At 47.1% G+C, this 27,161-nt stretch overlaps 2 protein-coding genes across 5 annotated transcripts in view; one reads left to right on the top strand and one right to left on the bottom strand.

Moving 5' to 3' along the window:
- On the bottom strand, positions 1–13,086 carry SDHAF2 (succinate dehydrogenase complex assembly factor 2). 2 transcript variants are annotated; one of them, XM_045854802.1, is made up of 4 exons: positions 12,948–13,086; positions 8,789–9,012; positions 8,596–8,705; positions 1–628 (listed from the first exon to the last, which is right to left on the bottom strand). In XM_045854802.1, the coding sequence occupies exons 1-4, from the start codon at positions 12,981–12,983 to the stop codon at positions 498–500; spliced, it is 501 nt and encodes a 166-aa protein (XP_045710758.1). In that variant the 5' UTR covers positions 12,984–13,086; the 3' UTR covers positions 1–497. The 2 variants fall into 2 exon arrangements, with proteins under 2 accessions (XP_045710758.1, XP_045710759.1); XM_045854803.1 differs by having other exon boundaries at positions 12,836–12,963.
- CPSF7 (cleavage and polyadenylation specific factor 7) overlaps positions 13,085–27,161 on the top strand; it is a 22,425-nt gene continuing 8,348 nt past the window's right edge. Inside the window, exons 1-7 of one of the 3 annotated variants that reach the window (XM_045854799.1) lie at positions 13,085–13,195; positions 13,814–13,920; positions 19,781–19,999; positions 20,840–20,943; positions 21,315–21,487; positions 24,502–24,916; positions 25,277–25,395. In XM_045854799.1, coding sequence (XP_045710755.1) covers positions 13,867–13,920; positions 19,781–19,999; positions 20,840–20,943; positions 21,315–21,487; positions 24,502–24,916; positions 25,277–25,395 — 1,084 coding nt within the window. In that variant the 5' untranslated portion in view covers positions 13,085–13,195; positions 13,814–13,866. Of the gene's footprint in view, positions 13,269–13,813; positions 13,921–19,780; positions 20,000–20,839; positions 20,944–21,314; positions 21,488–24,501; positions 24,917–25,276; positions 25,396–27,161 lie in introns of all 3 variants that reach the window. The other 2 variants (XM_045854801.1, XM_045854800.1) reach the window with 2 other exon arrangements.

Genomic DNA, 27,161 nt, shown 5'->3' on the forward strand with positions numbered 1-27,161 from the left:
TAATATTGCGGTTTTTCTTTAATCACTGTGTTTTCCATAGGCAAAATGGATACCCGTTTATGAAATAACACAAAATCTGCTCCTTTTTAAAACACCGGATTTCAGAAAAACCAGTGAAAGTAAATTCAGCATTGCTGGTTGTAGGTGAATCTTAATTTCAAAAGCAATTTCGGAAGTTGAATAAATAAGAAATAAAGGCGATCTCACACACAGCCGGGCTGCCGGAGGAGGCCCTCGCACGCCCAAACCCCTGGGGAGGCCAGAAGCGAGCACAAAGGTGCCGCAGTGAGACGCTGAGCGTCCGCCCGTGCTGAGGGAGAGGAGCCAGTCCTGAGGGAGAGGAGCCTGTCCTGAGGGAGAGGCGGCCCGTCCCGTGGGGCAACAAGGAGGGGTCGGGGAGGAGGGGGGCTGCATGTCTAAGGAGAAGCAGGCAGGCGAAGCCAGCGTCCAGGACAAGTACTTAGGGCCGCGGGCCGAGCCCCTGCCCCTGCAGCAGCTCAACGCGGCTTTTCGAAGAGGTACTCGAGGTCTGGGGCACGCAGTCTCTGCTCCTTGTTTTTGTTCTTAGCGAAGTCTCTCAGCAGCGCCATGACTTCATTCTCAAATATTTCTGGGGCTGGTTTTGCTTCTGCAAGAGAAGAATGAGCAGAAAGAATTATGTCAGTCAATATTTAGGCAAAAGGATCTTGGCCCAGAGCCTCGACAGACACCCGGCTGTCCCCATCCGTCCCCTAAGCACACACAGCAGCCGGCCCGCGTGACCCGTTTTACTGGCACAGCCGCTCCTGCGGGCTCCCACAGTCGCCCGCGGCTGCTGCTGGGCCACGAGGGCAGAGCAGGTGCGGCAGCCCCTGTGACCGCAGGACCGAGACAGCTGCTCTCTGGGCCTCTGTGAGCAAGGCTGCCAGCCTCTGGCCTGTCCGTACTGCTTTGCTCTGCATTTGGTGTTTCAGCTGTTTTCCAGGCTATAAACTTCCCGAGGCAAAGGTCCTTGGTTGTAAGTGACCCAAGTACCCAAGTAACCCAAGTAAACTGAAGCCAAAAGGAACGGACCGGAAGGCGATCAGGGGCACACGACAGCGACCTGAACCCGAGGGGCAGACTTGGGCGCACAGGGGCACAGAGAGCGCGGCAGTGCGAACGCCAGCTGCAGGCCAGTGGGGGGCAGTTTGGCAGGAGGCTGCTCACCTTCGACCCTTCCTTCCACCCTGAGACGCTCAAGGTTCAAATTATAAGCGAAGCCTCCCACTGGCAAGGCTTAGGTAGGTAAGGTGTTCCGGAATTACCCTCCTATCAAGGCTAAATACAGTGCTAGGAGGGGAACTCCTCAAAACAAAGTTCGAGCCCCCCTCAGTCAGCACAGAGCCTGGCTTCCAGTGGGTCAGGCGTCTGTTTGTTTGTTTGTAACGATCAAAGTAAGATCAGGGACAGTTAGGTTCCCCAGAGGATGCTGAGAGTTGCAACAACACTGCTCACATCCTAACAACAAAAAGCCAGGTAAACGACAGACACCATGAGCCTTGAGGTCGTCAGACAGCTGAGGTCCCAGACCAGCCTCGTGGAACAAATCCAGGGAGAGAGGCCCCCGGGGGGAGGAAGCGGACATGAGCACCGCTCACCTGGGACAGAGGCCAGGAAGAAGAGATGCTGGGCATGACACAAACGGGGGGAAAGATTCGGGTACAGGTTCAGTGACCAGCTAAAAGTTGAGTGGGGACTAGCCACAGACCCAGCGGAGTTCACGCCCACCTACCAGTTCTTCTCAAGACACCTGCACTGAGCATGCTCCTGACAAAGACTACGTTCAGGACAGGAGGCCAGAGCAGCCCAGGGTGAGGGGAGCAGACATCTCTGCAAAGAAAGCATCACACCCAGCCCAGCCCAGTCCTCGCCTTCTGCAGAACAAAAGCCTCAGGTGACTGGAGCAGGTCAGCAAACCCTGTCTCCTGCAGGGCACACAAGGGGAACCGTCTGGGCTGGTGAAAGGGTAAAAGGAAAATAAATCCTCCCCCCAGTGGGATGGGCAGTGTCACCAAGAAGGCCCACCTCCAAGGCCCAGGGCCATAGGGACTGAAGCTGGAAGCCCCCCAAACCCCCGCTCCCCAAGCAAACAAGCACCATGTAGGAAGCAACAAGACTCTACAACTGAGGGGAAGCTAAACACAGGGAAAGAGATTCCCTTTGAGGCACAGAAACACAGACATTGAGAAATACCCTCTGGAGACCCAGCTCCCACCCAAGCTGAGTAACGACAGAGGCCGTTGGAGCACTGGAGGCTGCCAAAGCAATCAGAAATCCAAAGTGAGATGAACTCCTAACTGGACGGACTTGACTGCCTCGCCGACAGCCTGGTGGAAGCGAGCCCTGTCCAGGTGTAAATGGCGCCCACCTCGGCCTCCACTGTCGCACTCACGATGTCTGACACTCGGTCCAATGTTGCGAGACACACACACTGTGAGGGGACTAAGCAGCCACAGAGACAGGCTGAGAGATGACGCGGATGTTAGACTGTTAACGGATTTAAAGTAACTGTGACCACTGTGTAAAAGAATCTAGTAGAAAAAGCAGACGAAGTATATGAACAGATGAGGACTTCCAGCAGAGAGTTAGAAACTGCACAAGTCAAACGAAAATGTTAAAAATAAAAATAAATAAGCAGACTGACCTCAGCAGGTCCATCATGCGACGTGACACAGTCAAGGAAAGAAGCAGTGAGCTGAAGATCGGTCAGTAGACACCATCGATGCAAACTGCCCAAACTGACGCGTAAAAACAGTAAGAGACACAAACCGGTTCCAAAAGCTAGAAAGCAGTATTAAACAGTCTGACCCAAGTGTGATCGGGTCCAACACGCCCAGAGGACCCCAGGCGGGGTGAGCACCAAAGACAAGCACCTAGACACGCCATATTCAAGCTGCTAGAAACCAAAGATAAAATGCTGAAGACATTCAGGGAGAAAAGATGCATTATACACAGAGGAACAAAGGCGCAACAGACCCCTTGTCCGAAAGCCGGCGAACCAGAGAACGACACCTGGAGACACTGGAGGGACCCACACTCGGCGGCACAGTGAAGGTGGGGAAGCGAGGGGAAAACAAACCCCAGTCCGGCCCGACTCCTGAGCAGGCCGGATCCCGGCCACCCACGGCCTGGCGAGGAGGAGTGCGCCCCCACGAAGCGACAAGAGAAGGACCGTGAACCTGTGCTGCTCCAGCCAGTGAAAACGCCTTCCAAAAATGGGAAGAGCTGAGAGAACCCACATCAGCAGACCTACACTACCACAAATGTTAAATTCGTCAAGAACATACCAGATAGAAACGTGGATCTACACAAATAAGTGAAGATCCCCGAAGACGATTAAAATGAAGGTAAGAATAAAATATAATGTGCTCTCTATATTATAAATGTTATACATTATGTTACCCATATATTTACAAATACTACGTGTGTTGTAATTTATAAAGTATTCTTTCCCTTATTGTACGTTGCCGTAAAGGTCACTGTCTAAAGCGAAAACAATACACATGCAGCGTAGGCTTACAGCGCAAGTGAAACTAACACCCAGTATGACAACAACAGCAGCTCGAAAGATGGGAGGGAGGAACCGGAGTATTCTATTGTGAAGTTCTTACATTATAGATGAGGCACTGTAATATTACTTGAAGGCAGACTGTGATTAATTAAAGATGCATACTACAAACCTGAGAGCAATCATTTAAAAAAATTACAAGGAGAGGTATAAATAGTAAACCAACAGCGGAGTAAAGTAAAATTTAAAATAATTAAAAAAGCCCACGGAAGTAGAGGGGAAAAGGAACAAAGAGCAGATGGAAGAAGCAGGAAACAGACAGATGGCAGATTTTAAACGCAGCAGCACTGATCATTAATTACATGCAAGGGGCCAGAAGACACCGGAGACCACAGACTGGGCAGCAAGGTCAAGCCTGTATGTGCTGTCCATGGGACGCTCCATGTAAAAGCAAGAGAACGGTGCGTGGGCAGACTTCTCGGTTGGCCCGAGTATCCCCACTCCCCTGCTGCACCAGCCTCGTGTGATCCCCAGGACTGAGAATGAGACAGGCTTCACGCCCATGAGCGGGTGGTGTCATTACGGCACGGCCGGCCTCGGGGCAGGGAAGTGACCCAAGTGGAGCTGACCGCATCACACGAGCTCTACAGCAGCAGGGTGTTCTCCAGCAGGCGACAGACAGGCCAACCAGACAGATGTGAGGCAGCAGAGGGACCCTCGTGAGGGAGGGTCTCCAGGGCTGAGGCGCAGGGGCCACCGGGCAAGGACCTGGGAGTGGCTTCTAGGAGCTGAAGGAGAGCAGCAGCGGACGAGATGATCGGGGCTCAGTCCCACAGTGCAATCCCAGCAGCCTGAATGCGCTTCCAGGTGGGAACACGAGACAGCGGACTCCGACCTCGGACGGTGAGACCTAGATGAGCTTCTGACCCACAGAGCCATGAGCCAACAGATGGGTGCTGCCTGACGTCACTAGGTCTGCTGCGGTCACTTGTCACACAGCCACAGAAGGCGAATACAGCTGGAAAAATACACACCACGCACACACTAATCGGGAGCATGCTGCAGTGTCTGAATTACGACCAGACTCTTTGGAACAAGGAATACTGTCAGCAGGAGAGACAGACATTATGTAATGATAAAGCAGCCGATTCCTCAAGAAGATATAGCAACCCAAACATGTCGTCACATAGTAACAGAGCTTCAAAACAGATGAGGCGAAAACTACGAGAACTGAAAATAGTGAATCTGCAGTTATAGGTGGAGATTTCAGTGCTGCTCTCATTAACTGACAGAACAAACACAGAGAAAATCTGTCGGAACACAGCAGATGTGAAGAACAGCACCAGCCAACCTGAGCTAGCTGACACTTATAGAACACTTCATCCACAAGTGCAGGACACAAATTATGTTCAAGTAAATGCACATGCAACAACTATCAAGATACCCACATTTCTGGCCATTAAAAAATTTCAAGAAATTGCCCTGGCTGGTGTGGCTCAGTGAACTGAGTGCCAGCCTGTGAGCTGAAAGGTCACTGGTTCGATACCCAGTCAGGGCACATGCCTGGGTTGTGGGCCGGGTATCCAGTTGGGGGCGTGCAAGAGGCAGCCCATTGATGTATCTCTTGCACATCGATGTTTCTCTCCCTCTCTTTCTCCCTTCCTTCTCCTCTCTCTGAAAATAGAGTCTTTAAAAAAGTTCAAGAAATTTAAAATAACTGAAATTGTACAACATATGTTCTGTGCTCACAATGGAATAAATAACAAATATATCTGGAAAATCTGGAAATATCTGAAAATTAGACATACTTTTAAATAACTCATAGGTAAAAGAGAAAGTCACAAGGGAAATTAGAAAATATTTTGAATGCAATAAAAATAAAACACAACACATCCAAATTTGTAACGTAAGGCTAAAGCAGTGCTTAGATGGAAATTTAAATGCTCTTAGTTAAAAAAACGGTCTCAACTCAATCAGCTCAGTTCCCACCTTAAGAAACTAGAAAAAGTGAATTACGCCCAATGCAAGCTGAAGAAAGGAAATAATAAAGGAAACTGAAAACAGAAAAAGAAAAACCAATGAAATCAAAAGCTGGTTCTTTGAAAAAATATACTGAAGGGGACTAAATGGTAATGGAAAAGAATATAATAAAGATTATACCTTAAAAAAAGAAAATATATATTGATAAGCTTTAGCCAGACTGACCAGGGGAAAAAGCCCACAAACTACCAACATTAGAAACAAAGGGAGGACCTCACCACAGCTCTTCAAACATTAAAATACAAAGGGAAGCTACAGCCAATGCTCATTGGCTGCTCATACATTTCATGCTCATACATTCAACAACCTACACGAGGTGGGCAAGTTTACAGAAAGACACAAACCAATACATCTCATCCAAGAAGCAGCAGCTACGTTGAATGGTTCCACAGGCATTAAAAACATTCGGTTTTCCAGTTAAAAACTTCTAACAAAGAAAACCCCAGATCCAGATGGCTTCACTGGCAAATTCTATCAAATATTTAAGGAGGAAATAATACCAATTCGCTACAAATTCTCCTGAAAACGGAACCGGAGAGAGCACTTCCCAATTCACTTTATGAAGCCAGCACCACCCTGATCGAAACCAGATGATAACAGGCCAAAAAAACCCACTACACACCAATACCTTCAGATACAAGATCCAGGTCTCCAAAACGTTAGCAAATCAAATCAACCAACACATATCATGACTGTGTGGCATGTATCCTAGGAATGCAAGGTCAGTTCAATATCTGAAAATCAATAAAAAATTTCACCATATCAATAAACCAAAGGGGGGGATCACACCACTAAAAACAATGATCCTCTCTATAGATGCCTACAAAGCACTTGACCCACTTCAACATCTGTTTATGACTACACACCACATACACTGGAGGCAGAAGGGAACGCCGTCAGCCTGATGAAAGGCATTTCCAACTACCCTCCAGCTAACGGCATGTTTACCGGGGAAGGACGAGTGTCTCCTCCCAGCACGGGGAAGGGGCGAGAGTCTGCTGCACGTGGCTACGCAGCAGCGTTGTGCGGGAGGCCCTCCCTACGAGGGGAGCAGAGGACGGAAAGGGCGCGCGGGTTGGCAGGGAAAGAGAAGCACCTCTGCTCACAGATCACACAGCTGTCTCCCCAGAGAATCCCAGAGAGTCCACCAGAAACCTTCCACAACTGAGTGAGTTTAGCAAGGTCACGGTATACAAAGTCAACAAATATCGACTGCATTTCTATATTCTACCAACAACGGAGAATTGAAGAAAAATGTAAAGTGCCATTTATAACAGCGCCAAAATAAACAAAATACCTGCATATAAGCATAGCAAAAAATGCTGACAACTGTAAAACTGTAAAACTGATGGTCGCTGGCAGACTCTGGGAGGGCCCCCAGCGATCCCTGCCCCCTGGCACCGTGCCTTCCTGTGAGCCGCCCCCTGAACGCGGCTGGACCTGGGACTTGGTTCTAACCGACAGAATCCGGGAAAGATGCCGGAACGTCACTGCTGTGACCAGGCTACAGAACAGTGAGACCCCCGTCTTGCTGGCAGACTCCCTCTACGGACTTCTTGGTTAGCAAGCTGCCGTGTGGGGAGGAGGCCCGTGTGACAAAGGACAGGAGGCAGCAGCCGGCAAGGACGGAAGAGCCCGTGAGGAAGGAACTAACTCCTGTCAAGCCCCGAGAGCGAGCCTGAAGCAGATCCTCCTCCAGTGAAGGGTCCTGATGGGACCCCGGCCCTGGGCCGGCACCTGGACTGCACACCCACGACCGACTGGAGCACGGGGCCCAGCGAAGCTGTGCCTGGATTCCAGAGCTGCCGCAGTAACGAGATGATGAACACGGCGACGCAGTGACAGACCAATTGGAGAAACGAAAGACCTAAGTAAACGGAGACAGAGTGTGTTCACAGAGCAGACCGTTCTAAATGGCTATCAGAACCTTCCCAAATCCATGTATTGATTTAACACAACCCCAATCAAAATCCAATTAGGATTTTCTTTTCTGGAGAAATCGAACAGCCGACTCTAAAACTATAAAATTCCTAGAACAGAGGAAATCTTGGGGGCTTTAGATTAGGCAAGTCCTTTGACACAGTGCTGAAAGCACAATTCATTATCACATTTTACACTTTGAACCTGCAGAATGGCTTCTAGTTTGACACATATTGAGTGGAAACAAAAACACAGAAGACCCAGAGCATGAGAGAAATAGATAAGATATCCGAATAGCCATTCTCTCCATTTTCCTTTACAGAACTTCTGATTTGGTTGGACTCGTGGAATAGACTAGATCATTTCCTCCTTGTGGCGAGATACAGCCACATGACTAAGCTGTGGCCCATGGAAAGTAAGTGGAAGTACAGTGCACAGTTCCCCGGGAAAGATCCATAAGGAGCGGGGCGTGCCCTTCCACATACGTTTTCCTGGCTGAACCACGTCATGACAGGCAGAGCCTCAGCAGCCACCTTGGATCACAAGGTGGATGGCACACGCGGTGGGTGGAGAGGGGGCAAGTCAAGGGGACTCGGCCTGAGGACTTTTTAAAACCCCTCTCTGGGCCTGCCCTGGACTTCTGTTATGAGAAAGAGAAACAGAGCTCAGTCTTGCTCAAGCCATTATTGCTTTGGATTTTTTTTTTAACTCACAGCCAAAGCCAATCTGAACTGCACACGGTGAGATGCCACCCCTCACAGAGGCAGTGCCACGGTGAGACTACGGAGGGGCTCCTGCGATGCAGGCTGGAGAGTCGTCCGGTTCCAGTCCCCTCCCAGCCTCCTTGCTCTTCCAGCTTCCTCTGGTACCTGTAGAATTTCACTCAATTCCTCTTGGCTTAAATTACACACCATAGGTTTCTATTGTCAGTAAACAAAGAACCTTAACTAATCAAATTTTATACACTTTAGAAAAATTTGAAGCGTTTGGGCTGAGTGCCTACTTGTATGAATAAAAGAAAAAAAAATCGCCACGGATGTAATTCCAGACTCAGACCCGCCCACGTCCTCCCACTTTTCACCTCAGGCTGCGTTCATGCCCAGTACCTGTAGCCCAGTAGTAAATATCCCAGTCGTTGCTGGGCTCATTGATCAGGCGATCATAGAGGTTCAGCTGCTTCTCCGTCATGCGGTGCAGATATTCTTTAGCAAAGAGGCTAAAACCGAGAGACGGAGAGGAAGAGGTTAAAAGCCTGTCCGCAGTCCAGGAGAAGGGGCCCCAAGACTCCCGGGTCCCCACCTGAGCAGAATGCAGTTCTCCAGCATCCCCCGCTTCCTGCTCTCATAGAGCAGGCGGGCTCTCTTGGTTTCTATGGACTCGTCAGTCCGCTCCTGCCACGGAGGCAAAGGGATTTCAATCATATCTTTCTGGGAATCGGTCGGGCTGTCCCCTCTGTAGAACCGGCTGAATGACGTCATGCTGAGCCAAGGGGACGCTAGGTGGCGCCGTGACAGAGCAAGCATCTGAAACAAACAAACCACGAACATTTTTTTTTAACATCAAATAACATCATTGTCATCTGCTCAACACTTACTAGGCGCTAAAGGCGTTTGGTCTCATTTAGTCCTTAAGTAGGTGTGCTGCTACTGACCCCCTTTTACGGCTTAGGAAGCTGAAACTCAGGTTAAAAAACTTATCAAAGTCACCCAAATAGTAACTGTAGATAGAACTGAAACCTAGCTCTAACTGAAAACATGTTCTTAAGCATTGCCCTTCCAGAAATTCTTCAGCAGAAATATTTTCTCCTTCCTTTGAATTCCTTACGGTATGGTTTGTATTCTCGTCACTTGACTTGAGTTACAATTTGAGCATACAGTGACGCCATGGACCCCAATCCCCCAAGGTCTCCCAATCCAGAGAACGGCAAAAACAATCGAGATGCAATGGGGAGGTGGTAACACCAGCGAGATGGCAGAACAGGAAGCCCCGCACTCTTCTCCCACGAAGACATTGACTCCGTAATGCACGGACCAATTCCCTTTATGAGAATTCCAGAAACCAGTTCGGAGGTTCCTAACCCTGAGACGAGCAGAAGAGCAGCTGTGTCAAAGCTGGAAGGAAAATGCATGACACTCATTCACCACCGTCCCGCCCCCTAGCTCAGCCTGGTGCAGCTGAAGAAGGTTCTTAGTTCCTGGTTTCTCCCTGGGGAGGGAAAGAGAAGCCCGAAACGTACGTCCAAAGTGCAGACTGGCTTCGTTTCTGTCCCCTCTGAATCTAACTGTTGGCAGGAAAGGGCGCCAGGCTGGGTGCTGCTGAGAGTGAGGTGAGGGTCTGGACTAGCGCACACTCACTCACCACGGTCACTACCCCTGGCTCAGCACAGGAGCAGGAGGAAACCTCCAACTCCTGGCTTTTCCCCTGAGGAGGTTAAGCGTTGGAATGTATGTCCAATGTTCCAGCTTTGGGGGGAGGTATCCGAGAATGGTTTCTGTCCCATCTGTGTCAGGCCACTGACAGGACCCAGCACGCACTAGACGCCTGGGGGGCCTCTGAAAACCAAAGGGAACTGGAGAGCTTGCTGCTGCTCTCGAGGACCCCTGGTACAGGAGATGGGGGCCAACACAGCATGGCGCCTCTCCCTTGAGAATAAGAGAGAAGCACGCATCCAAAATTCCTGCTTTTCAAGGAACTGCTCAAGAAACTGGTTTCTGTTTGCAGCTTTGACAGGAGTTGGAATACTCTAGAAGCCTGGCGACTATTGGGACCAAGAAGAGCTAGGAGGCTTGTGCTCCACAGGATCTGCAGTACCACAGATAGACACCAGAGGGAGGAAGAGGTTATGATTTCCAGAAAACAGCCAGCAAACCCCACTAATTGGGAATGCGCACACACACACACCCCCCCAGATCCGCGCAAAACAATTGAGGGGACCCCCCTGAATCTCTAGCAGGGCTGATTGCTGAAGGTCTTTCCTTGTACAATGCCAGCCCAAAACTACTGTAAGAGGTGGCTGTTTTTCAATGGAGTAAATCCCAACACAAAGTTGCACAGTCAAAAAAAAAACAAAAACAATCTCCAGAAACCAACCCTAATGAAACAGAGTTATGTGAATAACCTGACAAAAAATCCAAAATAACTGTCATCAAGATGTTCACTGAGCTCAAAAGGGCAATGCGTGAACAACATGAGAATATCAACACGAAGAGGAATATTTTAGAACCAAACGGAAATTTTGGAACTGAAGAATAACTGAATTGAAAAATTCACTATTGGGGCTAAAGAGCAGACTTGATCAACCAGAAGAAAGAAATTCTAAGATAGGTCACTTGAAATTACCCAATCAGAGGAAGAAAAAAAGAATGAAAAATAATAAAGTACACCTAAAAGACTTAGGGGGCATCAACAAGCAGACCACTGTACACATTATGAGAACTCCAGAAGAAGAAAAGAGAAAGAAGGAGAAAGCTCATTTGAAGAAATAATGGCCAAAAAAAATAATTCTCAAATATGGGAAAAGAAATGAACATTCAAACTGAAGAAGCCCAAAGGATCTAAAGCATACTAGACAGCAAAACAAAAGTATATGAAAGCACAAAGTAAAGGTAAGTATCTGACAAACCCAGAATACTGCACTACTGTAACAGTGGTGCAAAAGTCACATTTAATTCTGATATAAAAGTTAACAAACAAAAGCATTTTTTAAAGAAGTCTGCCCTGAAAAGCATGGCTTAGGGTACACAATACAAAATATGTAGTTGTAACATCAATAAAATGAAGTGGGAGGAATAGAAGAGTTTTGTATGACATTAAAGTTAAATTGCTATCAGCTTAAAATAAATTATAAGGCGTTTTTTATAAGCTCCACAATAAACACTAAGAAAATACCTATAGAAGATACACAATAAAAATTTAGAAAGGAGTCGACCAGTGTGATGCAGTGGGTTGGGCGTCATTGCACAAAGCAAAGGGTTGCCGGTTTGGTTCCCAGTCAGGACGCATGGTTGAGTTGCATGTGATGTCCCTGGTTGGAAAGCAGACAGCAGGCAACCAATTGATGTTTCTCCTTCTCTCTTTCTCCCTCCCTTCCCCTCTCTCTAAAAACAAATAAATAAAATCTTTTTTAAAAAGTCAGAAAGAAATCAAAGCATGTCTCTATTTAAAAAAAACATGAAAGACAAATGATAACAATACAAGACAAAGACATAGAAGCTACAAGACAGACAGGAACAATGAACAAAATGGCAATGGTAAGTCCTTACTACCAGTAATTACTTTAAATGTAAATGTACTAAACTCCCCAACCAAAACACATAGAGTGGCTCAATGGATAAAACATAGTAAGATCCAACTATATGCCGTTACAGAGACTCACTTTAGATGTAAGGATACATACAGGCTGAAAAATAAAAGGATGAAAAAAGATATTCCATGCAAATGATAACCAAAAGTGAACAGAATGCCCCTACTCATATCAGACATAATAGACTTGAAGTCAAAAACTGTCACGAGATAAAGGACATTATGTCACCATCAAAAGGCATATTCATCAGGAAGATATAACAACTATAAATATATATGCAATCAACATCAGCGCACCCAAATACATGAAGCAAGCACTGACAGAGCCAAAGAAACAGCAACACAATAATAGATTTCAATACCCTACCTTCAATAATGGACAGAACATCCAGACAGAAGATCAATAAGGAAACAGAGGACCTGAACAACACTACAGACCCAATTAACCAAACACACATATACAGAACCTTCCATCCAATAGCAAAGAGACTACATGCTTCTCATGCACACTGGGAACATTAACAGATGATGTGTTAAGTTACAAAACAAGTTTGTCGAAGAAGATTGAAATTCTACAGTGGAATGAAACTAGAAATCTATACAAGGAAAACTGGAAAATGTACAACTATGTTAAATTAAATAAAGCATTTAACCAATGGTTCAAAAGAGTCAAAGAAATCGAAAGGGAAATTAGGAACAATCTTGAGACAAAAGACACAACATACAAAATATTAGATGCAGCAAAAAGTAGTCCTGAGAGAAGCATACAGTGGTAAACACTACATTAAAAAAAGAAAGACTTTATGATGCTATGTGAAATCATGGTTCGCATCAGAGGAGATTTAAGAACAGCGATCAGGGGCGCCCAGAGGCGGTCGGGCCAGGTCCACCTGGGCAATAGGTGAAATCCGATTTGGGTCTCGCAGGAAGACTAACAGGTCAACTATACTACAAGACAGGCACACAGTAGGCTCAGGAAACGGTGGAAGCGACGTGAATCTCCTGATTTTGCAAGATCGACCACTCCTTGGGTCTGTCCTTGACCTGGGCTATCAGGCTGTTGGATGCTCCCCACGGTCTCCAAGGCTAGGGAGGAAAAGGAGACTCAGTCTCTACCGTGGCCCGTCCAGGACCCTAGAACCTCCACTCGCCTCACCCGCGTCAGAGCCGGGAACACGGTGGCCACTGCCATCTTCCCCCGACTTGTACCGGAAGCCTACGGCGCGGACGCCGGGAACCCCAAGACGCAGGCTTTGCGGAAGACACTTCCCTGCGTATAGCGGAAGTGGCTGTGCGTGTGACGCCCGTGGCGGAGTTGGGGGGGAAGGCGGGATCTGGGGGCCGAGAGCGGTTCGCGCGCTTCGGGCCTAGTCCGGACTCGCCGCCTCCGCCGCCATATTCCCGGTAACGGGGGCGCGCGGCCGGGGGCCGGCTGGGCCGGAAGAGGGCTCGGGGCCGGCGCTGAGGCGGGGAGGGGGTCGGTTGAGTTTGGGGCAGCCGGAGTCGGCAGACGGAGGGAGGCGCGGGCCTTTGTGGGAGGGGGCCGAGGGCGCTGGGCCGGGTCTGTAGGGAGGGAGCGGGGCGGGCCTAGTTGGGGGCGAGGACTGGGCCTGGGTGGGGAGCGGGGGCGGCTGGAACTCCGGGACCCGAGGGGACTCTAGCCGGGCCGCCTTGGGGCCTAGGCAGGTGCGCCAGGCCGGGGTTGCGGGTTTTGCCTTGGGCGTTCTTCGCAGCGCCGTCCGAGGGCCCCCTCAGCGGAGGCCTGGACTTTCCCGTCGCGCTACGGCCAGCTGCGGCGCAGCTCGGGTCGGGCCCGAGGGTGATGGGTAGCGAGCCCCGCGAGCCTCCGCGGCCCGGGAGAGCGAGGGGCGGCGCGAGGCCGGGGGCGGGGCGGAGCGGGTGGGGCCGAGCTGGGGCTGCCGAGAGGCTGCGTCTCTGGAGACGGGAGGTTGGCAACCATTGCCCTCCTTCCAACGCGGGACCCACATGCCATCTAACTGTTGCCTCTTTCTGGCTATGCAGTGGCATCTTTCTTACTGTGCGTTTTCCGGGCTCGCGATCTGCCTTCCGGAGCCATGTCAGAAGGAGTGGACTTGATTGATATATACGCCGACGAGGAATTCAATCAGGTGAGGGGTCTTCGAGAGCATTGGGATTTTCCTGCAGCAGTGGAGGAATCACTTCCAGCGCACTTGCGGTGGTTCCAAGTTATGCCAGGCTTTGAGGATTTAGTAGGCCTGAAATGCCCCTATCGGGTTTTAAATTCTCTCTCTAGTTCAGACTTTCAAGACTTCTGACCATCCTTTTGCTTTATGTTAATTTAAGCCTCCAGGCTTCCTTTTAAAGGCTTTGATTTAAGAGCAAATAAAAATCAGGTTTAATGGAATGGTGAATCAACCTGTGGAATGTGCTGCCCCAGGAAACTAGAGTTGGATGTCTGTCTTCTCAAAGACCAACCACACTGAAAAACCAGATTTGTTTGCTGTAGTATTTATGAGGGTAGTGTTGATACTTGTTCCTTTGTGATTCTTTAAAACTGTCGCTGGAAAAATGTTAGTCCCTCGTCCCATAAGGCGGTGCAAAGAAAGGCACAGTGTAAAGATACTCGGACATTTCAGTTCCATTCTGATTGTTTTATACCTATAAGTAGCTTGACTTAAGTCTTAAGAACTCCATAGACATTTTTGTGTAGTACATTTTATTGATGAAAAAAATTATTTGGGAGATGAGGGGAGAGGTAAAGGTTTTGGATAAACCAGTTAAAAAGCAAGTGTAGACCCACTTATGTGCCCTAACTTGGATTTGTGGTGCCTTTATGGTACATCAAGGAACATTATACAGTGATTTCCCTTGAAACAATGATCTCACATGCAGTTTGATTTGGGCTCTTGAGGTCATATCTCAAGAACATTCCAAAGTCTCTATTTACAGCTTATTAATGTCTTGCCTGGATTGTTTTCAGCACCATTCTACTCCAGTAAGGTGGTTCTTCCCATTGGCATCTTTTAGTGGGTACACATTAGGACTTGGAGAAAGGGTAAAAAGAACTAACTAGATACTAGGCTGATGTGGCTCAGTGGACTGAGCACCGGCCTGCTAACTGCAAGGTCACAGGTTCAGTTCCCAGTCAGGGCACATGCCTAGGTTGTGGGTCAGGGCCCTGGTTGAAGGCCTGCAAGGGGCAACCGGTCGGAGTATCTGTTGGACATTGATGTTTCTCTCCCTTCCTTCCCCTCCCTCTAAAAATAAATAAATAAAATATTGTGGGGGGGTTTTGTTTGTTTGTTTTTTGTTTGTTTGTTTTTTTAAGAACAAACTAGAGAAGGAAAGTATACTGCTTGGACTTTTTATGTGACGCAACAGAAGAGGTTGAAATATGTGCTGTTTTTTTCACTTGGCATAAGTTTGCATTAACAAAGCTTCTTTAAAATGTATTATGCCTTTTTAACATGGAGATTTAAAAACATGAAATTAGAAGTATAATGATCTTATACCCATTGTACAACTTCACTAGTTGTGCTTTTTAATGGTCATTTTCTGGTGTCTTGGGTAAACTGGATGCATCTACGTGTGGCTGTTGACTGACTTAAATGCATGAAAAAGTCTTTAAAATTTTGAACAAGTCAAATAATTATTTACGGATAGAAAGAAAGGTTTGGCATATTAATTTAGTCACAAACCATTGCTTTCCTGAGTTTTCCATTTTACTTTGAATAAGACTTTAACTAGTCTTTAACAAGTTATGCTTTGTTTTTTAAGTACAAGATAGCAAGACAAGAAGACTCGAGCAGTGGAGTTGATGCCTTTGTGTGGGTGGATAGCAGCGCTGCTGTGGGAGATGGGCAGAATGGGGTCCTTGACCACAGGTCTAGCCACACTTGCTCTAAGAAAGTGAGGCTTCATTATTTCTCAAGCAGTAAAAGTTATAAGTCATAAATAAGATACAGGCCTTGCCCAGAGGTCACTGCTCTGTCAGGGTAGAAGTCATTGGCCTCAACAATTTGTGTCCTCTGGTCTCTTGTTAAAAGGATTTTTTATGGGTCTGAGATAGGCCAAAGATGGTATGTGGGGTCTAGTAGACATCCAGGCAATGTTGGGTGCTTAGCAAGTTGAAGAAAGGCTGGATTTTGAATGCCTTGTGGAAGTTTGGGGGAGGAGTGCTGCCCCCATCAGAGAGTTACTTTTTGCCAGAGCTGGTTTTAGTGTAATTTGGAGGCTGCTAAAAAAACGGTAAAAGCTCTGTCTGGCTAGGGTTGTCAGAAATAGACTTAGACTAAAGACAGTTAGTTCAGGTGGTGCTTTAGAATGTTTTAAGAATGTCATTGATTCACCCCAAACTGACCCGTGCACAATAATTTTGTTGATGTGTACTTTGCTCCCCAGGGAAAAGGAACACACTTCCTAGATGGAGCCATGTGGTGCTGTCTCCCTGATCTCTTTAATGTGCTGCAAAGGCCTCTTTTACAGAGTTGCTTTATTCCTGTTACATACCAAGTCTTGAGACTCGCAGCTGCTCTCTTGGGTAGGGAGAAGAACTTGGGAACAGGCACTTTGCAAAGTATGCCCAGTTCTCTTCCCTACTCCCATCAGCAAGTATTTGTTGAGCTACTCCTGTTTGCTAGGCACTGTGTTATGACTAGTGAGGAAAAGGGGGGAGCACCCGTGTGCTCAAAGAGGTTCCTGGTGACCGGGAAGGAGGCTGTGAGATGAGAACTGTGGAATGGTGATTATAAAACCTAAATTTGCTAGCTTTGGTTACACTTTAAAGAAACAGTGGTGTTAAGTAGGTTGCTTCAAGAAAAAATGAGGCTTTTTTACTGCCCTCAGATATCAGGGAAAGGGGACTGGAGGTGAGCATGCAGGTAAGGAATTGTTATTCCCGTTTAAAACTCTGGCAAGTTCCCTGTTAACCATGAAGTGTCAGGACAGAAGTACAGTTCTTTCTGTGCCATTAAACACAGGGTTCTTCATGAGACCGTCATTCAGTATTAACTGCATACTTCCTTTTTAAGCAAAAGTTTTCTCTCTTTATTTTGTTTTTAAATTTTTTGTTCATTTTAAGTGAAAATTTTATTGTAAATTAGGTTTTGCCTTAACCTAATCCCTCACTGCATAAATCATTGGTTTATTTAGCAATCAGAAAAACTTCAGGCTTTATCTGTTTTTGGCCTCAACCAACTGAAGAAGTAAAGTGAATTGGTGTCACTAACAGATATCTTGTTGCTTCCATAAAATTTTACCTCAACACAGTCTTCAAAAGGCCTGCCCGGTGTATCAGAACAGTCCCCATCAACTTCTTTGAACTGATGGACTGTGGTCTAGAGGGACCATTTGAATCCGGTGACAGTTTTGCACTTGTTGAATCCCTTTGTGTTTCTAGAAGTGGTAAGGTCATGCGTACAACAGGGTCTCCTGGGTTGAGTCTGTCATTCTCGAAGCACCCTGGAAGAGTGGATGGTCTGTCTAGGGTTGTAGCATGGGGGACTTCCTGGTGATGCACTTGCCTTCAGAGCTGTCCAGAGATGCTTGTTAGTTTGCCGCCGAATTATCAGTGGTCATTTTTTTATTACAGATTTCAGGCACACATCCCCAAATCCCAGGCACTACATGGAGGGAATCCCAGTTTGGTTCTGTTGACACCACCACCACCCCCTCCCCATGGTGTGTTTCCTTGTTCCCTTTAAGTTCCAGTTCAAAATCCTTGCTTTAGAAAGAGCAAGCTGGTGTGCAGTAGTGCACGTCCAAGGTTAGATCGCTGGAAAGGGTCAAGTGCTTTTTCTGCCTTGAAACACAGAGGTAAATCACCATAGCTGCTACATGGATAAGTAAATGTCTCATTTTTAAGCTACCCCTAAAAAAAGTTTCTTTTGCCACTCTCTTTTTGACATGTTTTACAAGTTTTAAACTCCTCCCCTATGGGGTTTCTTAGGGTATTTGTGGTCTTCGAAATTACTTACATGCCTCAGGAGGTAAAATCTTTTCCCCTTCACTAGCAAAATAATCAGTAATGGTATCTTAGTGTGCATGTTCTTCCACTGTATTTCAGATTAGCTGAGGAACTAAAGATTGTTTCCAGAAGTTTGTAACGGTTTGTAGGTCTAATAATGAATTTTGTGGTGGGTCTCTCCTCTCTAGTCTTACTTTCAGTGATGGTACGGAAGGGAGGAAGTCATTGGAGCTTTCTCTCCTGAGTCCCTTGGATGAGGAAATGACTCTTCAGGGAACTAGGCAAGTTGCCTAATGTAGGTTTTCCTTGATTCCCTTTTTTGAAAGACAGCAGTGATAGGAATGAGCTGTGCGTTCCCTGAAACACTTTGAGCTTCTGTCTCTGTCACTTTGGCAGCATCATCTTTAGCACTGTTTGAGTGTTTAAACCAGCTTGGGCTTTTATAACAAAATGCTAGAAACAGGGTGGCTTGTGAACAACAGAAATTTATTTCTCATATAGTTCTGGAGGCTGGAAGAACAAAATCAGGTTTGGGTTTTGGTGAGGGCCCTCTTCTGAGTTGTAGACTGCTAATTTCTTTCTTTTAATCCTCACCTGAGGACATGTTTTTGATTTTAGGAAGAGGGGAAGAGGGGGGGAGAGAGAAACGTCAATAAGTTGCCTTCTGTATGTGCCTCGACTGGGGGGTCAAACCTGCAGCCTTCTGTTGTGCAGGGACAGTGCCCCAGCCGAGCCGCCCGGCCAGGGCTGGGCCACCAGTTTCTTATATCCGCACACGACGCAGAGCAGAGCAGTTTCTCACTTGACTCGTACAAGGGCGCTAAGCACACTTATGAGGGCTTTGCCCTCCAGACCTCGTCTAACTCTAATTACCTGCCAAACCACCCCCCCCCCCATCACATTGGGCAGTGTGGTTTCAGCGTGTGTATGGCAGGGGGCAGGGCACACAAGCATTCAGTCCACAGAGTGATGTAGCACATAGGCCTGAAGTTGGTTTTGCATATCTTCCAGAATAGGCATTTATACTGTAAATGCTGGCTCTGACATGGCTTATGATATGGGTACATCTGTGTTTTGACCCTTATAGTTTAGAGGACTTTTTTTTTTAAAGATTTTATATATTTTTAGAGAGAGGGGAAGGCAGGGAGAAGAAGGAAGGAAAACATCAATGTGTGGTTGCCTTTCATGCACTCCCTAGTGGGGACCTAGCTGGCAACCCAAGCATGTGCCCTGACTGGGAATCGAACCGGCAGCCCTTCCGTTCGCAGTCCAGCACTCAATCTACTGAAGCACACCAGCCAAGGCTATTTTAGAGAACTTTTTGATTAAACATCTCTGGTATTGCTCAGAGATGTCTCTTACATAGGTGTCATGGTAATGTATTGGATATGCATGTCACTTGAGAAATATAACTTAGGAAAGGTAATGACTCTGGGGAATTTTCCCTTTTATTTTGTTTTAATGTTTCTTTGATGGTTATTAGAAAGATGAGATTCCCTAAATCATTTGTGTAAATCACATCATTTAAACCAGTAAGTTCCATTCTTTTTTGCATTTTGGTTCCCATTTTAGCATGCCTTTCTACTGCATTTTATTTCTCAATAATTATCCTCTATTTCTTATTAAATACAATAGTAAGTTTTTGTAACTCTTGATTTCGAAAATGCATAAGGTATGGAAATTTGATTAGTGTATCTTAGATGTGGTCTTTAGAAGCTAACCTCGTGGACAACAGCCAGAAATGCATCTCTTGCATTCTTAGTTTGCATTCTTATTTAGTCATCGTGTACCTTTTAATTCTCACAGGCAACTGGAGCTAGAAACATTATAGGCACCTACCAGGGCCTTGAGAAAAAACCTACATGAGCATAATTGAATAAAATAATCTTCAATGAGGAAGTTTTTCTTCCCCTAATTTCGTAGAGTAGTCCAAGGGACTTTTGTAAAGTATCCAACTATGAGTTCTAAGTGAAGTAGAGTGAAACAGAATGAACAAAATGAAAGGTTTGCAAATCCGCCTTTGCTGACCCCTCATCTCTCAGGACCCAGAGTTCAACAATACAGATCAGATTGACCTGTATGATGACGTGTTGACAGCCACCTCACAGCCCTCAGACGACAGAAGCAGCAGCGCCGAGCCACCTCCTCCTGTTCGCCAGGAGCCGTCGCCCAAGCCCAATAACAAGACCCCTGCAATTCTGTACACCTACAGTGGCCTGCGCAACAGGCGGGCTGCTGTTTATGTGGGCAGCTTCTCCTGGGTGAGCTTGGGCAACCGAAAAGGCTTGCGGGTGGGCTGGAGGGAGCGCACTGGGGGGTGATGGCATTTTCAGAAATCAATGTTGCACTGTTTTGTGCTCTGATGGGGTTGGATTTCTTTTTCCTGGGATCAGGTTGGATTGATCTCTGAAAGAGAACTATCCTGAGGACGTTCTGATGCCGAAGAGAGCAATGATTAAGTGGGTAGTTGCTTTTTCTGCCATCTTGTTACCACCCCTGACCCTGGGGCTTTATGTCTAGCAGGGTCATCTGTGGGATGAGATTTCAGAGTGAATACCTTGAACTCTTGTGGTCATTAGATGGTCCTGTGATAATGATGAGTGACAGGGATCAAAGACCTTGATAGCTCTAGTACACTTGGGGTAGGTGGTGATTGTTATTCTGCAAGTTATTGTGTGACATGTTTTTGGGCTGGTGGGGGAGGGGGTGTCTCTCCAAATTAGGAAATGTATATATGAGGGAAAGTTGCCGACAGTGGTCAACTCTAGCCTATCAGATCTGTAATTAAAAGCTGCTAGTAATCAGTGTTTGAACTGATGACCAGCCAGCCCAAATGGCAGTCAAAGTTAAAATAGGTTTTAATCTTCCTAGTCTCTAAAGGTGGGGATTGTGGCGGGGGGTGGGTGGTTCTGGAATTCCGTATGGGTGAGGACAATAAGAGAAGCCTGCACTAATTGAAACACTGATGGGCTTTGGGGTTTCCTGTGGGAGGTCATGGCTCTGACTAGAATCCTGTGTGTGGGGGAGGGTTTGGGACGTTCTGGGTCAGGGGAGCCGTGTAGCTCCTGACGTGTCTTCCTCTTCCATTTTGCCGGCCCCAGTGGACCACAGACCAGCAGCTGATCCAGGTTATTCGCTCTATAGGAGTCTATGATGTGGTGGAGCTGAAGTTTGCAGAGAATCGAGCAAATGGCCAATCCAAAGGGTGAGGTCTGGATTGGAAAAGCCCCTTTTAGTTTATAACCACTGGGATGACAGGTCTGCACTTTATTCTGGCCCTGGATTTTACTCCCTGCCACCCCTGGCCCAGTTCCCTGCCTTGGTTTTGGCAAACAGCCTTAGAGTGGGGACCGAGCTGCAGTGCAGTAGAGCATCCATTTGTTGAGGGACAACAAAAGCTGATTTCTAATTTCAAGTAAGTGGGAAGGTTATAGGCTGACACCTCTTTGTGTGTGTGTGTGTGTGTGTGTGTGTGTGTACTTGATAATAGCAGTGTTCAGTAGAGGTGGAAGAGAGTCTCTCTGTTCCTCTCCATGTGTAGTAGATCTCACTCCGTTTTCATCTTTCTCCCTCAAGGTATGCCGAGGTGGTGGTAGCCTCTGAAAACTCTGTCCACAAATTGTTGGAGCTCCTACCGGGAAAAGTTCTCAATGGAGAGAAAGTAGACGTGAGGCCAGCCACCAAGCAGAACCTGTCACAGTTTGAGGCACAGGCTCGGAAACGTGAGTGCGTCCGAGTCCCAAGAGGGGGTACGTGGAGACCATCTGTACAAATGGGGGAAGGCTGTGGATTTGTTTTCTGTGGTGTAGGCTCAGCCTACAGTGTGGAGGGATTGGGGGCAGGGGGTGGTGGTTGTGGGTGGTGGCGTGGTCGGTGGCTTGGCCCAGAAAGGAGGCTTGAGTCCCAGAAGGAACACTGCCGGGAGTCAGGTGGGGGCAGGTTACAGTTTGGTTCTGCCGCTGAGCCATGTGGCCCTGGCCAAGTCACTTTACTGCCTGGGCTCATTTGCCCATCTGAACTAGATATATGATGACTAAGGTTCCTGTCAACTCCAAATTGTGTGTTTCTGCCTAAAAATGTCCATGTATAGTGAACCAGTTTCATTGTAAGACATCTCTCTCCATAAATGATTAAGAAGGAGCCACCCTAAAATGTAAGTGAGGTATATTGAGATGGCCATAATATCGTCACAAAGCTAGATGGGAAGGGTGCTGTATAAGGATGTGACCAAAGAAGTGCCGGAGAAGGAGAATTTAACAGTGTTTCTCCAGCATTGTCCAGGGGTGCCCTTTCAGTTACCAGGTATTAGCCTGCTTGGCGAGTATTTCCCGTTGGTAAGGAAGGTTGCATCATCCTGCCTTAGCTCACCGCCAGCACCCATACGTGCACTTTGTTCCCCTTGTTGCAACCCTGTGCTCACCAGACTGCCTTCTGATGCTGACTTGGTTTCCTGACTAGGCTTTCCTGCTGGGAAGAGAATGCGCTGACCAGCTGACACAAGTATTCCAGTCTGCTTGGCAGTTATATTTCTCATTGTAAATTAATAAATTGTCGTTCTGGTTTATGAATCAGTCTCTTGTGAGTTTGGTTAGTGTGAATCAGTCTCCTAGGGTTTGATCACCCCTAGGGGAACTGTTAAAATTGAGTTTCTGAACCTGCTAAACCTGAGGACCAGACTCTGGATTGTCCTGACCTCTCAAGGTATAGCCACCCTGCAAAGCCCTTCCTGAAACAGCCAACTGCCTTTGCTTTTCTTCTACTACAGTGGGGGGTGTGGAGGGGAGGTGGCAAAAGTCCTCTCAAAATAGCGCCTTGTATTGATGGGGTGGTCCACTGGGACCTTGTGATTGACTGAAGGTAGAAATATGGCCACTTCTCTCTTGTACGGGAACCGCTGTTCTCTTAACTGGATTGAGAGCCTAGATGGGTGTGGTGTGAGCTCCTATTGCTCTGGGTTAGACAGCACACACTTTCCTTCCTTAACAACTTATCCCTTCTGCTGTAGTCTTTCTATAATTCAGTCCCCTTCAGACTTCCCTAAAAGACATAATTTTACAGCTGTGTCAGGGGTAACATTCCTACCTCCACTTGGCTGTTTATTCCTTGGTGTTACCTTTCTTTGCTGAAATAGTGGCAAATGACTGGTGTTTTCTGCTATATCATGTTGATGCACTGGGCCTCTATTAATTTCCTAAGTATAGTGGGTGGGCTTCGCTTAAAAATGGTTGTTACTCTTGGGGTTTGTGGCCATAGATACAAAATGGAACCTTGCAGATGAAAGAACAGTAGCAGGGAAGGTGGCTAACATTCAGAGATCCCACATGCTAATCCCTTTCCTTCCTTCCATTGGAGCGCACTTGGGGAATAAGCAAGTTGTCGTGTGTTTGGGACATGAGAAGAGAGAGAGAGCTGCCCTGGCTGGGTAGCTCAGTTGGTTGGAACATCATCGGTTGTGGGTTCAGTCTCCGGTCGGGCCATATACAAGAAGCAACAAATGAGAGCATAAATAAGGGGGACACCAAATCAGTGTCCTCCCTCCCTCCTTTCCTCCCTTCCTTTCTCTCTCAAATCAATAAATTTAAAAAACTAAAAGAAGAGAGAGTGCTATGATAGGCACTGGTGATATACTGCAGTGTAGAAACCACGGTGGCTGCCGGGGTGATTCACCCCACCTGTGCCTCAATCAGGAGTTGGGGTTCACTAACACGTTTTAGTAAGGAGCACTCTTTTCTCTCTCCACACTCGTCTGCAAACGGCATCTCTCTACCCCCGAGACTCCCAAGGCCACATGGTCCTGTTCTTCTGTTGGATTCCACATTAACCAGGTGTAAAGTAGACTATTAAATCGGTGAGAGGGAACAAACTTAACCAGGTGACTTGACGGTGTCAGAGCGTGTTTCCAGCTGTACACAAACATGCCCCGTGCCCGTGTGGTGCATAACACCGTACCAGCGGCCTGTGATGGTGCTCCTGGTAGGGCTGCTCCGTGGGGTGGCACATTTGGGCCATTGAAATGTGGCGGGAGTCCCCGGGTTTGAGGCGCGCTTTATACCAAGCTTTTGCTGGGAGTCCCTGCATCAGCTGGGTGCCATCTGTTCATTCTGTGGGCAGATCTTTTCTTGGCTTGTCTCCCATTTTCTCTTTACCTCTCAGTCTCCAATCTTCTACTCTTTGCTGTGTGCCTTTTTTCATCCCAGCTACCAGTTCTGGTGTATGGACAGAGGAGGCGACATCCGTCCCTTCCCCTTCCCTCTCCCCCCAAACTCCCTGGTCGGTGCCGCGGCAAGGAGAACCTTCCCGGTGTCCCGCAGGATAAAGGTCGGCTAGAACCAGGCTAAGGAGGAACACCCTGAACTCTCATGAGGAGACATGGGGTTTCAAATTAGATTGAGTCCAGTTGAACAGTAATGAATGTACTTGAACACCGTCATTTTCTCGTGGGTTATTGGGGTCTTTTTGTACCTAAAACTATAAAACAAATCTGAGGATAAATAACATGTGAAGCACTGAGGGCTCTGGATAGAGGACATACTTTGACATACAGAATTTAAGGTGGTAAGACATAAGTGGGTTTATGTCTTAACTATTTTGCCTCTGACCTTTTTCTCTGAGGGCAAAGAAAAGGCGATGGACGATTTTACTTTCTTTTCCAGCTGTCTGCTCCCTTCCTCGGTGTGGTGTCAGACGACTTGCTGAAAGATGAACGGGTCCTGTGGGCTCGTCTAGCGCCCGGGCAGTAACAGTGGTTCTTTTTGCTTCATAGGAATACCTCCGCGGGCTCACTCTCGAGAATCTAGTGATTCTGCGGACGGACGGGCCACACCCTCTGAGAACCTTGTGCCCTCATCTGCCCGTGTGGATAAGCCCCCTAGTGTGCTGCCCTACTTCAATCGCCCTCCTTCAGCCCTTCCCCTGATGGGTCTGCCCCCGCCTCCAATGCCACCCCCACCGCCTCTCTCCTCAAGCTTTGGGGTTCCTCCTCCTCCTCCTGGCATCCACTACCAGCATCTCATGCCCCCTCCTCCTCGATTACCTCCTCATCTGGCTGTACCTCCCCCTGGGGCCATCCCACCTGCCCTTCACCTCAACCCAGCCTTCTTCCCCCCACCAAACGCTACAGTGGGGCCTCCACCAGATACATACATGAAGGCCTCGGCACCCTATAACCATCATGGCAGGTAAGAACGATCTCGTTCCTTTCAGATCTGAGCCAGGTGCAGTAGAGTAGACAGGGAAGCATTTTGTTCTCCCTGAGGAAGGAATTGAGCGCCGAGTCCTGGTCTTTTCCCTTATGGAAATCCTGTTGTCATAGTGTTGAGTCTTGGGAAATACTTATCTATTAGATAATGTTTTTATTTGATGTTTTGTTTGCACCTTAACCACTTGATTGAAACCATGTCCTTCATATCCCTTTTTAGGGGACTTAATTAAAATGAGTGATGTAAGTGGCTGTAAATGGCTGTTAGGGAGGCTATGAATGTAGGGTATAGTAAAGACAATAAGGGTGTGCAATCAGGAATGGTACTATTTCTGTGCAGCCGAGATTCGGGCCCTCCGCCCTCCTCAGTGAGTGAAGCAGAATTTGAAGAGATCATGAAGCGAAACAGAGCAATTTCCAGCAGTGCCATTTCCAAAGCGGTATCTGGAGCCAGTGCAGGTAACTCACCCTTACTGTGGCTGCCTTCCCCTTGTCTTAGCCTTTCCATTGTTTTTCCATGTTTTGTCATTTCCACTGGCAAGAAATTCAACAGGATAAAGTTGGAGCACTGTTAGATTCTCAAGAGTGGCACAGGTTGAAAAGCAGTATGTAATCTAATGGCTTGGCTTTGGGGATGCTCTAGTGGTGTTATTTTAGCCTGTGTCTAGACCTGCCCTTTGAAAACCAACTTAGGGCCTAGAGTATAAATCATACCATCTTGTTGTGGTAGTAGTTGTAGAATGAAGTTCCTGCCTCGTGGAGATCTTGACCTCAGTGGCCCTGATGTCTGTGTGGTGGATCCACTGCTAAGTGTGGACCCTGGGGTTGTAGGGCTGATGCCACAACTAGATGACGGTGGATATGGAATCTAATTACCTCTGGGGCCTAGAGAGAGCTGGTGGCCTCCATGAAGCCTGTCCTAGAAAGAGGCAAGTCTGTTGGGTGTCATCTTAAGGCATAACATTCTTGAATAGGTAACTTTTGCCCTGTTATCAGTATTAAGTAGGCAGAACCAGAAGCCATGACTCTTGAGAGCTCCAGGCACAGAATTTTTGGTTTCTAAGGGGAGAAAATATAGGAAGTTTCAGGGTTCTGGTTCAAGTTTCACTTCATGACGTTAGCCATATTCGCTTACTTCCTGTGATTTCCCAAATGAATGTAAATGTAGACTGTCAGATCTCCAAGTTAACCCTAGATATTGTCATCTGTTTTCCACAATTTCTCAGCTTTGGCTGCAAAATTTGAATCCACGGAGTAGGTTAAACACAGGAAGTGTACATATTCTCTCATATTTTTTTCTCCTCCAGAAAATCTTCATTGGCATCTGAATAAGTTGGGATTTTTTTACGTTTTATTTATTTATTTTTAGAGAAGGGGGGAAGGGCAGGAGAAAGAGTGGGCAAGAAACATCGACCAGTTGCCTCTCACATGCCCTCAACTGAGGACATGGCCCCCAACCCAAGCATGTGCCCTGACTGGGAATTGAACCAGCGACCTTTTGGTTTGCAGGATGATGTCCAGTCTACTGAGCCACATCAGTCAGGGCTGAATAAGTCTGTTTAAATTAAAAGTAGTCTGTGCTCATTGTGACAAGTCAGATACACAGAGGACTATAATGCAAATCATTGTTCTCCACCACCTCCTTCAGGCCAAGAGGGTCACAAACCAAATCTCTCTCTCCCTCTGATTTTGTTGTTCTTGTTCTAGTCACTCAAACCACAAACATTTATTGGACACCTATAAAGTAGGCAGAAATTTCTTCCTCTGATGGAGCTGGCACCCCGGTGTTGCTGAACTCCTCCATAGTTTCCAGCTTATTCTTACTGCCTCGCCCAGAGAAGTAGCTTCCCGTCCTCGCTGTCACTGGGCCTGTGTCTGGTTTCATGTTTTCCTTGCATTTTCTTCTGTCCGTATGCTCCTAACTGAGCTCGGAAAAGCTTTGTGTGAGCACCCGACCTGTGACCTGTGACCCCCGTCCCTGCCAGGTGTTGCCCAGATTTGGGGAGTGAAGGGACTGATTCTTGATGGCAGCATAATTTAAAGAAACAAACAAAAAAAATTAAATATGTACATGTGTATGTATACGTGTGTCTATGCCATATATAATACAATTTAGATAGAAGTATGCAGTGTTGATAAAGTCATCTACACAAGGACCTTTTACAGTTCTGTCTTATTCTCCAGGTATTTTTTTGTGCAGATGATACACACACACACACGCATAG

Source organism: Phyllostomus hastatus, unplaced genomic scaffold (assembly GCF_019186645.2).
Source record: "Phyllostomus hastatus isolate PE091 unplaced genomic scaffold, TTU_PhHast_1.1 phas_scaffold_11, whole genome shotgun sequence".
NCBI classification, from domain to species: domain Eukaryota; kingdom Metazoa; phylum Chordata; class Mammalia; order Chiroptera; family Phyllostomidae; genus Phyllostomus; species Phyllostomus hastatus.